At 44.5% G+C, this 12,500-nt stretch overlaps 1 protein-coding gene across 5 annotated transcripts in view; it reads left to right on the top strand.

Moving 5' to 3' along the window:
* myb (v-myb avian myeloblastosis viral oncogene homolog) overlaps positions 1 to 6,106 on the top strand; it is a 10,535-nt gene extending 4,429 nt beyond the window's left edge. The window contains exons 6-16 of one of the 5 annotated variants that reach the window (XM_027032040.2): positions 1 to 23; positions 194 to 262; positions 399 to 503; positions 850 to 1,074; positions 1,227 to 1,400; positions 2,530 to 2,654; positions 3,052 to 3,163; positions 3,388 to 3,513; positions 3,754 to 3,837; positions 4,043 to 4,147; positions 4,763 to 6,106. The exon at positions 1 to 23 is cut by the window's left edge and continues 224 nt beyond it. In XM_027032040.2, coding sequence (XP_026887841.2) covers positions 1 to 23; positions 194 to 262; positions 399 to 503; positions 850 to 1,074; positions 1,227 to 1,400; positions 2,530 to 2,654; positions 3,052 to 3,163; positions 3,388 to 3,513; positions 3,754 to 3,837; positions 4,043 to 4,147; positions 4,763 to 4,870 — 1,256 coding nt within the window. In that variant the 3' untranslated portion in view covers positions 4,871 to 6,106. Of the gene's footprint in view, positions 24 to 193; positions 263 to 398; positions 504 to 849; positions 1,075 to 1,226; positions 1,401 to 2,529; positions 2,655 to 3,051; positions 3,164 to 3,387; positions 3,588 to 3,753; positions 3,838 to 4,042; positions 4,148 to 4,762 lie in introns of those variants that run through there. The other 4 variants (XM_027032041.2, XM_027032043.2, XM_027032042.2 and 1 more) reach the window with 4 other exon arrangements.
* Positions 6,107 to 12,500: the final 6,394 nt, after the last annotated feature.

The raw sequence follows: 12,500 nt of genomic DNA, 5'->3' as shown, positions 1-12,500 counted from the left end.
CCACGCCCGTTCCCAGCACGCCGGTACCTCATGCTCCAGCTCTTTCCATATTTCCCACATTGGCATTACGCACTTACAAACACATTCAGTGCATTTACACGTATGCTTCCTCAGACACACTTAGAGGACCGTAATGGCTCTTCAGACGCATTCACTAACCAAGCTGCTATCTGCTTCTGCGTTGATTCCCCAGGTGCCGTTCCCCCTGGCCCTGCAGCTGAACATCTTCAACATCCCCCAGCATGGCACCGCGGCCATACAGGTAACACACCTCCTTGGTCTATTGTAAATGCAGGAAAACATTTGTGCTGAGTAAATCTCAGTGTGGCATTTCTTCAGAACCTCCAGTGTTGAACCTCCCTCTGGGTGACGGGTGTGTGTTTGTGTGTGTGGTGCAGAAACACTATAATGAGGAGGACCCAGAGAAGGAGAAGAGAGTGAAGGAGATTGAGATGCTTCTGATGTCGACAGAAAACGAGCTGAAGGGACAACAAGCACTACCCGTGAGTGTGTGTGTGTGTGTGTGTGTGTGTGTGTGTGTGTGTGTGTGTGTGTGTGAGTGTGTGTGTGTGTGAGTGTGTGTGTGTGATTAATTGGAGGAAGCATCTGGGGGTCTATTTCACATTCTAACTGCTTAGCTATGTGATGCAATGTGCCCTTATCACACCACAAACTCTGTTTAACTCCTTGTGCAACACAGACCCCCCCCATGCACATCATTCAAGTAGTTAAGTTCCCTTTCTCTGTCCTCTCTCTTCTTCCATCTCTCTCTCTCTCTCTCTCTCTCTCTCTCTCTCTCTCTCTCTCTCTCTCTCTCTCTCTCTCTCTCCCATGCTTGCTCTCTCACAGATCTCCATGGCCAGTTACGGGTGGGGTCGAGGGTCTTTGACTGACACCTCGATGGGCGTGGCTGTGTCTGTGCCTGGCCCGCCCCTGGAGCAGGGCTGCCTTCCTGAGGAGAGCGCCCACGGCAACACGACCAGCCCAGCCAGCAGCGGTGGCAGCAGCGGCAGCAGTGCAGGTGGCAGTGGTGTGCTGGCAGCTCTGCCCGAGTTCATGGATGCCATCGACTCGGTAGGACCACCCCCCACCCACAGCTGTGTTTATCCTCTGAGCGTCAGCATGAATGAGCTTAGCACATCGCCATCTTCCAAAACAAAGCAGGTGGGCAGTTGTGAGGTGAAATGTCAGCCCAGCTGAGTAACTACCTCACCTGCTCTTCTCAGAACATCCCAGCATGGGCAGACAGGAGTTGGTCAAAAATGGCGGGTGCCGCGGGCGGTGAGGGTTCGGGCGGCAGCCAATCGCCTGCCCACAGAGAGGATGTCCACTTCTCATTGGTTGGCTCCACGCCCAAACGTTCTGACATGAGCCGCAGCCTGCCTTTCTCCCCCTCACAGGTACCTCCGTGAGACCCCAGAGTCAGCCATCCCATAATCAATAGTAGCTGTTCCCATAATCTATAGTATCTGTTCTATAATCAATAGTAGCTTTCCCATAATCAATAGTAGCTTTCCCATAATCAATAGTAGCTGTTCCCATAATCTATAGTATCTGTTCTATAATCAATAGTAGCTTTCCCATAATCAATAGTAGCTTTCCCATAATCAATAGTAGCTGTTTCATAATCAATAGTAGCTGTGCCATAATCAATAGTAGCTGTTCCATAATCAATAGTAGTTCTAAAACGAGGCTGTTAGTCACCTTTCAAGCCGGTAGAGTGAACAGCCTTGATTATTTGAACATCGCTACACCAGTCACTTTAGACTTGAACTAATTAATCACATATAGAGTAATCATCTATGTAATGAATGATTTGTGATTTATCACCTCATCTCTCTGTCACACTTAAAACCTTTTTCGTAAGGTGTATAGCACTAATGTGCTATGCAGGAGTGTAATGGAGTGAGCTGCTTACACCTTTGGTTAGTCTTTATTGCTGGTGCCTATTACTGGGTGATACTGCAGTGATAATGTTATTATGCCATTATGACAGCTTAAAGCAGTAGTTATGAAGATTTTAATTCAGACTATGCACCGTCACCGTTGCTGAAATGGTTCTCCTTCTCTGAATTGGGATTGTCAGTTTCTGTATTGGATTACCTCATGAAAATCACCTTTACGTTTCTATACCTGAAAAACGTGTATGTTCCCACAGTTACATCATCCCCAGCAGTTATGTGTGTTTCTAGCATGCCTCTGCCTGATGCCTGTCTCTAGTACCTGACTGTCCCTGCGCAATCCAGCACATTGCAGAATTAAGATGTTTGTTAGGTTTTTGTGAGTTTTTTTTAAATCCGCACACAGATGGGGGTAACATTCAGTTTCATATTCCAACTAGAAACAGGGAAATTAGAGAACCTTCTTTTTCAGATCTTCTTTCCAGAGCTGCCTTGTCTTGCATGGCATCTCACTAAAAGGCAGCTGGATTTTCTGCAGGGGATCCTGTACCCCCGCGTTCCCTCACAAGCTCCGTACGAGTGAGGTGTGTCCTGTGTCTGACAGGTCTCCTTTCTTTCCTCCCTGCAGTTCCTGAACGCCTCTGTGAGTCCAGACACGAACAGCCAGAGTTTGCCCATCTCCCCTTCGTCTGCATGCTCCCAAAAGCCCCTGCAGCATGACCTCAGTCTCCGCCACCAGAAAGAGAACGACATGTAAGAGTTTGTTTATGACTCTTACTTTGTTTATGACTCAGTGCTTTATCACACCAATGCAGACTTAAATATAGACTTTCATGACGCTTCTTTAAAGAACCATCAAAGTTCCATCAAATAATAGTTGCGTGTAGCATGAAAAGGAGTCTTAATCAGTGTCTTATACTTAAGACAGAACATTCATGTCATATTTTGATGGCTAATGAGTGATGACAGAATTAAGCCCTGAGCTCATCTCTGAAATATCCCACCTCCTTCTCCAGACCTCCTAAAGAATGATAAGACTGTTCATTTGTTATGTGAATGTATCCCACCATTTGCTGCAGTGCACAAAGGTGAGGGTTTTGTCTAGCTGTGAGTGGAGAGTTTTGGTCATTCACACTCCTCCCTTTCCCAGGTTCAGGACTCCAAGTCTCAGACGCTCCATAATGGAGGTTTCTCCTCGTACACCTACCCCATTCAAGACAGCTCTGACTGTGCAGGACACCAAATATGGACCACTGAAAAGGGTGAGATTGTGTGTGTGTGTGTGTGTGTGTGTGTGTGTGTGTGTGTGTGTGTGTGTGTGTGTGTGTGTGTGGATGGGTAGGTGCATTTTTGTAAATGTGTCTTTAGTGGTTTGACCGCCTTTGCTGGCAGTAATTCTGTCTCCTAGTTGTTGGTACATTTGTAGCAGCTTTTGTGAGTGTGTGTGTGTTCTGGAATGTAACGTGAGGGTATGTGTTGTGTGCAGGCCCACAGCCCACCTGTGGAGGCTGTAGTTGGTGGCATTAAGCAGGAGCCACAGGAGTGTGAAGTGAGCAGTGGATTCACATCTCAGCCCCCTGAGCCGCCCGCCCTAAAGAAGATTAAACAGGAGGTCAGAGCACCCCACCGACAGGATTCAGGACAAACTGCAAAAAACCATTTTAGTCTGGGCTTGGGAGCATATGGGTGTGTCTGAGATTTGATCCGATTTAATAATGTAAATCTTTGTTTTGCATTGAAGAGCAGCAGAAGTGTAGTGGTTAACATGCCCTGCTGTGCCAATCCAGTGAAGATGTGCCCTGAGTGCACGTGTGTGTGGGTATGTGATGCCATGGTTGCTCTGTGCTTCTAGGCGGAGCCAGCATGCCTTCAGTGGGAGGGGCAGAATCTCCATACCCAGCTGTTCCCTTCAAGTGGCCCTGCCCAGAACATGCCTGTGAGTGACCTTTCAACTCTGAACTCTGGGACTTCAATACCACTTCACTGGGTGCTTAAAATATAGAAATAAATGTCTCTCTCTCTCTCTCTCTCTCTCTCTCTCTCTCTCTCTCTCTCTCTCTCCACCTTGTTCTGCCTCTGTTGTAATAGTGGTGTAACTGTGGCGTAATATCTGACTTCTCCGTGGTTGTGGCTCTCTGCAGGATTTGTTGACCAGCTCTGTGCTGATGCTGTCTGGAGCAGAGAAGAGTGAGGAGGGTCCCAAAGCCTCCCAGATGCCGCGCAGAACCCTGGCAAGCCCAATGCAGGTAATCCAGCTGCCGACACAAACGCCGCCCCCTGCACGTTCTGCAGGTCTGTCCAAACATACTGAAGTGCTCCTCTAATTTAGCATCTGGCCAGGTATTCTCATCTCTAAAAAAAACATGCATCAACTCATCCACCCATCAGTAAATCTGTCCACACATTCACCTATTTCTCAGATTTTGGTATCTAAAACAGTGTTTTAGTATACCATACCAGTATATAGAATGTTGTTTTATTATGCTGGGATCTAGAACAGTATTTTAGCATAATGGGATCTAGAACAGAGTTTTAGCATACTGGGATCTAGAACAGTGTTTTAGCGTACTGGGATCTAGAACAGAATTTTAGTATGCTGGCATCTAGACGTGTTTTGGCATACTGGGATCTAGAACAGTGTTTTAGTGTACTGGGATCTAGAACAGTGTTTTAGTGTACTGGGATCTAGAATAGTGTTTTAGCATACTGGGCTCTAGAAAGTGCTGTATATATGTTTGTTTTACTGTATGGCTCTAGATGTAACACTCATAGCATCCCTGTCTTTATCTCTCTCCTTCTCTCCTCTTATTTCTGCCCTACTTCCTGTTACCCTTTGTCTTCCTGCTCACGTCCCCTGTCAGCACTTGAGCACCTGGGAGCTGTGCAGCAAGAGCGAGGAGCAGCTCCTGCCTTCCGAGGCCAGCCACAAATACCTCAACACCTTCTGCTCCCGCACACTGGTCATGTAGGACTCAGAGGGCAAGGAGCCAGGAGCGGGGGCAGGATGGGGATGCCATCGCTCTGCAAAGAAAGGGAAGAGAAACACTCCGAGACGACTCCTGGGGTTGTTGGAGTCACCGTGGTACGTGAATTGGGAGAGGCTCTAAGCTGTTCGGTCTGACGGCGTGGCCATCGATTAAGCTGTACTTTAACTTGATGGATTTCCACCAACCAAAGAAATCCTTCATTTTGGGTTGTCTCTGCTTTGATTGATTTATTTTCTTTTTTAAGAATAATATTGTATTATATGTGTTGTATTATACATGGGGAAATGAACTGTTTATGAGGGCTCTAATTGTATGGATTTTAATATAAAGAACAATTTGTAGTAATTTATTATTTTGTATTAAGAATAATTAAGTATGTCGGGTGCATTTTGCCAGTGTTGTCCCCAGTATTCATGCCCTTTAGATAAGCGAGTGTGTGTTAGCAGTAAGGAGTGTTTCCTCCGAGCATTACCATGATTTGACACGCCGTAGCCCAGTGATGCTGCCTGAGAGAACACAGACCCACATGGTTAGAAAGCCTTCGCAGACTTCCAGACGCTTGACGCCACAGACCCAGACTCCTGACCAAACCAGGCACGCGCGTACACCTGGACAGTGCTCACGTGCCTCGGCTTTCACGTTGCCAAGTTCAGAAACGACAGTCTTGTGATGCAGTGAGTTCATAAAGACATTTCAGTAGGGTTAGGGTTAGGCCATTTCAAAGAGCGCAGGCCAGTCAGGTCCCAAGACTGAGTTCCACTTTAGCACTTAGCATGGCCATTATATCAACAAAGCTAAAAGAAAAAGTGTTGGTTTTACAAATTATTACCAAGCTAGAGAGGAAAGCAAAGTTTACCAAGCATGTTTTCAAATCAAAGGCCTCGGTGACAAAAAAGACCTTTTGATCTGATAAGACATTTCTGTATACCTAATTTACATAAACACTGTTTTTGATTTGTTTTGTTTTGTAATCAAGAGTGTCAATGGTATTGCTAGCTTTAAAACACTTTAATGATTGCTTTTATAACAAGTTGGCTCTTTTTTATATTATGTACTTTTGATATCAAGACTTTTGAGTCCAATCAAAAACATTTAGCAGTAACGTTTTTGTTATTTGCTGCCTTTTTTGTATTAGCTTAAAGTACAAACACTTTTTATACACATCAAACTTTTCTACAAATTTTTGATACAACCTTTTCTAAACTGCCATGTGAATAAAGTGTGTTTTTGAAACACTGGTTATTTATTTATTTAATTAATTTTAAGTTCTGTTCATGAAGTGGCTGATGTTGCTCTCAGTGGTGGTGGAGACCCAAGTAATGCCTACAGCCTATTACAGAAATGATGGGATTTAATCATATGTCATTCAGTAACAGACACGGGCTACATAAGATACAGTAGTGACACAGACAAACATTCCTGAGATGCAACAGGTACACTCATGTCTCTAGTATTCAAATGGTGACCAGTGATAAAGTGGTTACTGAATGATGATAACACTCAGCTCAGAAGTATCGGGATAAACAAAGGAATTGTTTGAAGTGGGAAAAGCCCTTAGACACACACTATGCTGACCTATAAAAGCTCTATCAGCTACTAGAGGGAGGAACATGCAAATTCCTCTAACTGTTTTCTCACAGACTTGGAGAATTGTCTCTTTAAGGACTACTGAGATAGTCAAGGGTACCCAGACACGTACATGGACACCAGCACACAGACTACACATGCATGCACAAGACACACACGTACATATGCACACATGCATAACACACATACATATGTATGCACACACACAACAAAGACGCACACGCACATACACATGCATGTGCGCGCACACACACACACCTCAAGCCAGAAACCGATTGAGACCTTTTTTATTTTCAATGGTCCACTAAATATAACATCATTAAAGGTACTTGTGTGTACCTCAGAAGCGTTCCTATTTAACCTTGTTGAGGTGATATAGGGAACTACAGTACACGGGCTCCCTCCAGACGTACCATGGTGGGCGACGTGTGTTAGGTTTAGGCTGAGAACGGAGGATTCTGTGAATATAAGAACTAGTGCTAAGCCTGGTATATCCACGTATGTGTACGTGTGAATGCATGTGTGCACTCTTGTCAGACCTGTGCGTGTCTCTTGAGTATATCTCTTTTCCTGTGTGGCTGTCAAAGATGGAGGCCTGGCTCAGACCAGGGCCTAAATTTACAGCTGGTCTAGCTCTCACATCCCCCATGTGACCATCTGCCTGCCTCCCTCTGCTACAACCCCCCTCCAGAGACTACGGTTATACACACTGCTGGAAGTCAACCCTTTGTGTGCAAAAACAGTACCGTACATATTGACCACATTTTAATTTTATCTGCTCAGGAGATCATGAGATGTCACCCCTAAGTTTGCTCATTCTAGCAAAGGGAGAGTTGGCGTTGTGTAAAATAAAATCAAATAAGAACACCTGCCAAGAGTTACCGTTTCTCACACTGTTAATGTTGACAAATGCCACTAACAACCAGACGTGTAAAGTGCTTTTGGATTAAATGAATAAATGGAGATAAAAGTATACACATATAGAGCGATAGAGAGAGCTAGAGAGAGAGAAAGAAAGGAAGAAAGAGAAGGAAGGGTAAAATGTGAAAGAGAGAGAAAGAAAGGAAGAGAAAAAGAGAAAGAATGAAAGACCCTGTATGCTGTGGGTTAGGAGCGGAAAGGCCTGTCAATGAGAAGACAGAAGCAGACTTTCAGAATAGGTGCACAACCTCTCCAAAGCCCCACACACCTGCTTTCTGTCTGAGAGAGAGAGAGAGAGAGAGAGAGAGAGAGAGAGAGAGAGAGAGAGAGAGAGAGAGAGAGAGAGAGAAAGAGAGAGAGAGAGAGGGATAGAAAGAGAGAGAGAGAGAGGGGGATAGAAAGAGGGAGAGATAGAGAGAGAGAGAGAGAGAGAGAGAGAGAGAGAGAGAGAGAGAGAGAGAGAGAGAGAGACAGAGAGAGGGGGGGATCAAAAGAGGGAGAGAAAGAGAGAGAGAGAGAGAGAGAGAGAGAGAGGGGGATAGAAAGAGGGAGAGAAAGAGAGAGAGAGAGAGAAGGGGGTGGGGGCAGGGGGGGGTGAGTTCACCACCCTAACATAACACAAAAAAACAAAAACACAGGTGCAAAGAGTTCCCTCCACTTAGTCTATTTCCCCCCCTCCTCTCTCTCTCTCTCTCTCTCTCTCTCTCTCTCTCTCACACACACACACACACCATATGTTTGTAAATATAAACACTAAGCCCTCACATACGTGGTCTTGACATTGGAAACGTGGTCTGCTGAACTTTTCCGATCACCAGTGTGACATCACTAAGGCCTAGTCAGGCCTCCTCCAATCAGCACAGACATATTCACACTTTATGAGCATGATGACTCTGCTAAAACGACATTTCTGATTTTCCACTAAACTCTTTCCACTTCTGGCAGGTATTGAACCCATTTTATGTAGTTTTAGAAAAGAGAGTTCAGTAAATACTAAAGTCCAATCCAGTTCTCATGCGAGGAGCAGCAACTGTTTTTTAGCAAGCGCTACAATTTCAGGGAACACGGCAATCAGTTTTGATGAATGAGATATTAAAAACTTCGGGTGTTTTGGGGTGTTTGGTTTTGCTACACCACATTTTCAAATGTGCCTTTGCAAATATTAAACATAAAATTAACAGAGATATCTTCTATTGGCTAAAATCCATACTGGATCATTTGCTCTCAATGTCTGCCCACAAAACTCTTACATGAAAAGAGGACAGCCAAAGGACAGCCAACTCTAATCTGCAAGCAAGCACGTCACGGCAGAATAGTATGCCATTATCCCTGGTGTGTTTTGGTTTGTGTTGTTGTGCGTGGATGTGCATGTGGGTGTCGCCTCTTCCCCAGGGCACTTGCAGAGGTGAGGTGGGGTGGGGGAACACTCCCAACACATGCTCACTTCTTAGGAATTGGCACAAACCAAATTAATTTAAAAGACAAAAACTGTTATGGTAAAGGGAGGCAGGTTCAGTGGCTACTGAGGCTTCTTCAGTAGATCTGGTATTCAGTCATACCTTCAGCTTGAGTCAGACTTTTCCCCTTTCTTTCTAAAACAGGCCACCATAGTGTTGCAAGCAGATTGGCACATAAATTCAGTTTGTTCAACCTGTCACAATAAATTATTAGCCGGATGTTGCAGAAGCAACATTGTCCCCACTTTCTTCCAACCAGCCCACCCCTGCTCTCTCTCACACACACACACACACACACACACATACACACACACACACACACACACACACACACACACTCACACACACACACACACACACACACACACACACACACACACACACACACACATACACACACACACACACACACACACACACACACACACACACACTCACACACACACACACACACACACACACTTGGGCATATAAACCTCATATGCATGCGTGCGCGCACACACACACACACACACACACACACACACACACACACACACACACACACACTTGGGCATATAAACCTCATACGCATGCATGGGCACACACACACACACACACACACACAGTCAGAAATGCTAAGAAGATTACAATAGGCTGATTTCCTCTGTGGTCAGTCACACTAGCCACGCCCCATTCCTCTGGCAGGTACAACACTGCTGAACTACCATGATAAGCTTGTGTGTGTGTGTGTGTGTGTGTGTGAGTGTGTGTGTGAGTGTGTGTGAGTGTGTGTGTGTGTGTGTGTGTGTGTGAGTGTGTGTGTGTGTGGGTGTGTGTGTGGGTGTGTGGTGTGTGTGTGTGTGTGTGTGGGTGGGTGGGTGTGTGGGTGTGGGTGTGTGTGTGTGTTGTGTATGTGTCTGTGCACATGTAAAAGAGGGAGCTGAAAAGTTGAGAATTTGAATGCAATTTAAACAACAATTACTGTAAACTGGGAAAAATATCTGCTATAATTGAGAGCAGTGCTGGGCTCACCATGTACACATGTAGCCTTGGAAACACACATTCTGTCTATTCCCTCAGAAAATGTCACCAAACACTACTCACAGCCAGTATCGCTGAACATGATAAATAATTCATACATGATGGGTCCTGTTGGCAAGGACTGTAATTATAAAGCCTTCCTACAGTAGCTGTGTGTCTGCACTGGTGCCAGGGTGTTTATCAATGACCCCTCACAGTGTTTATCACTGTGTTTATCAATGACCCCTCACAGTGTTTATCACTGTGTTTATCAATGACCCCTCACAGTGTTTATCATAGTGTTTATCACTGTGTTTATCAATGACCCCTCACAGTGTTTATCACTGTGTTTATCACTGTGTTTATCAATGACCCCTCACAGTGTTTATCACAGTGTTTATAATTGTGTTTATCAATGACCCCTCACAGTGTTTATCACTGTGTTTATCAATGACCCCTCACAGTGTTTATCACAGTGTTTATCACAGTGTTTATCACTGTGTTTATCAATGACCCCAGGTAATGGATGGTGCTCTAGAGAGTTTGATTAACGGGTTAAACATTTTTATAAGTGTGTCCATCTATACTCTTTGGACTCTGCTGTTTAGGGGGAGGACCAGTACCATACCACACTGCTGGGTGAATGACCTGGCCAGCAGATGGGATAGACAGGAAGTGGAGTGTTTAGACAAACCAGCAAATAATTGTCAAACACATCAACCCCAACCTGCAGGTGCAGACCGCAGCACTGTGTGATGAGGCTGAGGAAGAGTGCGATGATGACGCATCTGGAATGCTGGGTTTCTCCACTGTGGTCATGGTCCAGTATGTTGGTCAGCGCCTCATCGCAGAAAGATTCCAGCACACACAACAAGACCTCTGACTGTTGAGCTGCTTGACCGAGCCTGGACGCGTTCAGGACAAGCTACCGCTCTACCGAACACTGCCAGCAGCATGGCTATCTGGGATTAATCACTGGAGTTTTGTAAGAGTGAGAAAAAACCCTTCAGGGTCAGACTACTGAGCTCATCGTGTCTGTTGCTGATTTAGCGTTTTGGTCCTTTTGGAATCCTGCACAGCTGGAGTGACTGTGAAGATCTTTCATGATTTCAGATTGCATTTTGCATTTATGGTCTACTTTTACAGTTATTGTATGGTTGCAGAGACAAAGATTTGTTAAAAAATAAATAAAATAAAGATAACGGTCTGCTTTTCAGCTCTCTGAGTTTAGGCAACATGTCTTTTGTGTTTTGAGATAATGGCTTTGATGTCTTATACTTTGCTGTCCGAGCTTTGGATGAAGTGATTATGGAAAGACTCCAGACAGCTCAGCAGCTGTGTGCTCACTCTCTGTAGTTTTATTTGAGAGTAACCTGCTAACTCATTTTGTTTTGTTTAATTTATTTAGCAACTATTTCCTTCTCCAGCTATAGGTGTACATTTTATAATGCATGTAAGCACTTAAATAATTGTTACCCCGCCTTAGCATTAAAATGTAAATGATTATTTATATGTTACATACATTATGGAGAGTAATGAATGAGTAATGGTTGCTATACACAGGCAAAGCAACTGGCTGCAGGTTGCTACTTAATGGATCAGTAAGAAAAGTGTATCTCTGACAACTCACATACTGACAGGACTGTGAAACAATCATTAAGTTACATATACACATACACTTACACACACACACACACACACACACACACACACACACACACACACACACACACACACACACACATACACAAACACCAGTGGCAGATGCTATAAGTATGATAGAGGCACAAGAGTGGTCCCTGCCTTAAACTCTGATAACACACACACACACACACACACGCACACACACGCACACACACACGCACGCACACACACACGCACACATGCACACACACGAGCACACATGAATACACACAGAAACGCGCACACACACACACACACACACACACACACACACACACGTGCACGCATACACACACACACACACACACATGCACACGCGCACACACACACACACACACACACATACACACACACACATCCACACGCTCAGAGAAAGCACACACACAGATTGTGCAGATAAGACGGAGTGTGTAATGGAGGAAGACGAGTTGGTGTGAGTGAAGGGAGCGGAGCGGTGGGGGCAGCTCAGGTGCAGGAACACACGCTGTGCACACGCCTGCACACGCTTGTTTGACACTTTGATGGTGAAAAAGTAAAAAAAATACATTAATAAAAACAAATATATATATATATATAGTCATTTGTCAGACCTTGATAATAATAATCACAATAACATTCCAAACTTGAAAAGTATGTTACATGGAAAAGACCAAAAACCCCAAACAATAACATGATCCACTCCACTTAGGGGTCTGCCACTCCGCCAGCCAGCAACCCCAAACCAATACAAAATACTCGATCCTGAAACCTTTATTTTCGCATAGAACAGGTCTGCATGGCAGAGGGTTCAACTTGAAAAAGCTCAACACACAAGTGCAGTTAACTGATTATGTGGTACTGTATTGTTACAATATTACAGATTATACTGTAATGTACTATTACAATATTACAGATTATGTGGTAATGTATTACAATATTACAGATTATACTGTAATGTATTATTACAATATTACATCAACAAC

The sequence above is a fragment of the Electrophorus electricus genome, chromosome 24, assembly GCF_013358815.1.
Source record: "Electrophorus electricus isolate fEleEle1 chromosome 24, fEleEle1.pri, whole genome shotgun sequence".
NCBI lineage: Eukaryota > Metazoa > Chordata > Actinopteri > Gymnotiformes > Gymnotidae > Electrophorus > Electrophorus electricus.
The sequence above is the reverse complement of the archived record's forward strand: the minus strand, read 5'-3'. Positions and strand labels throughout refer to the sequence as shown.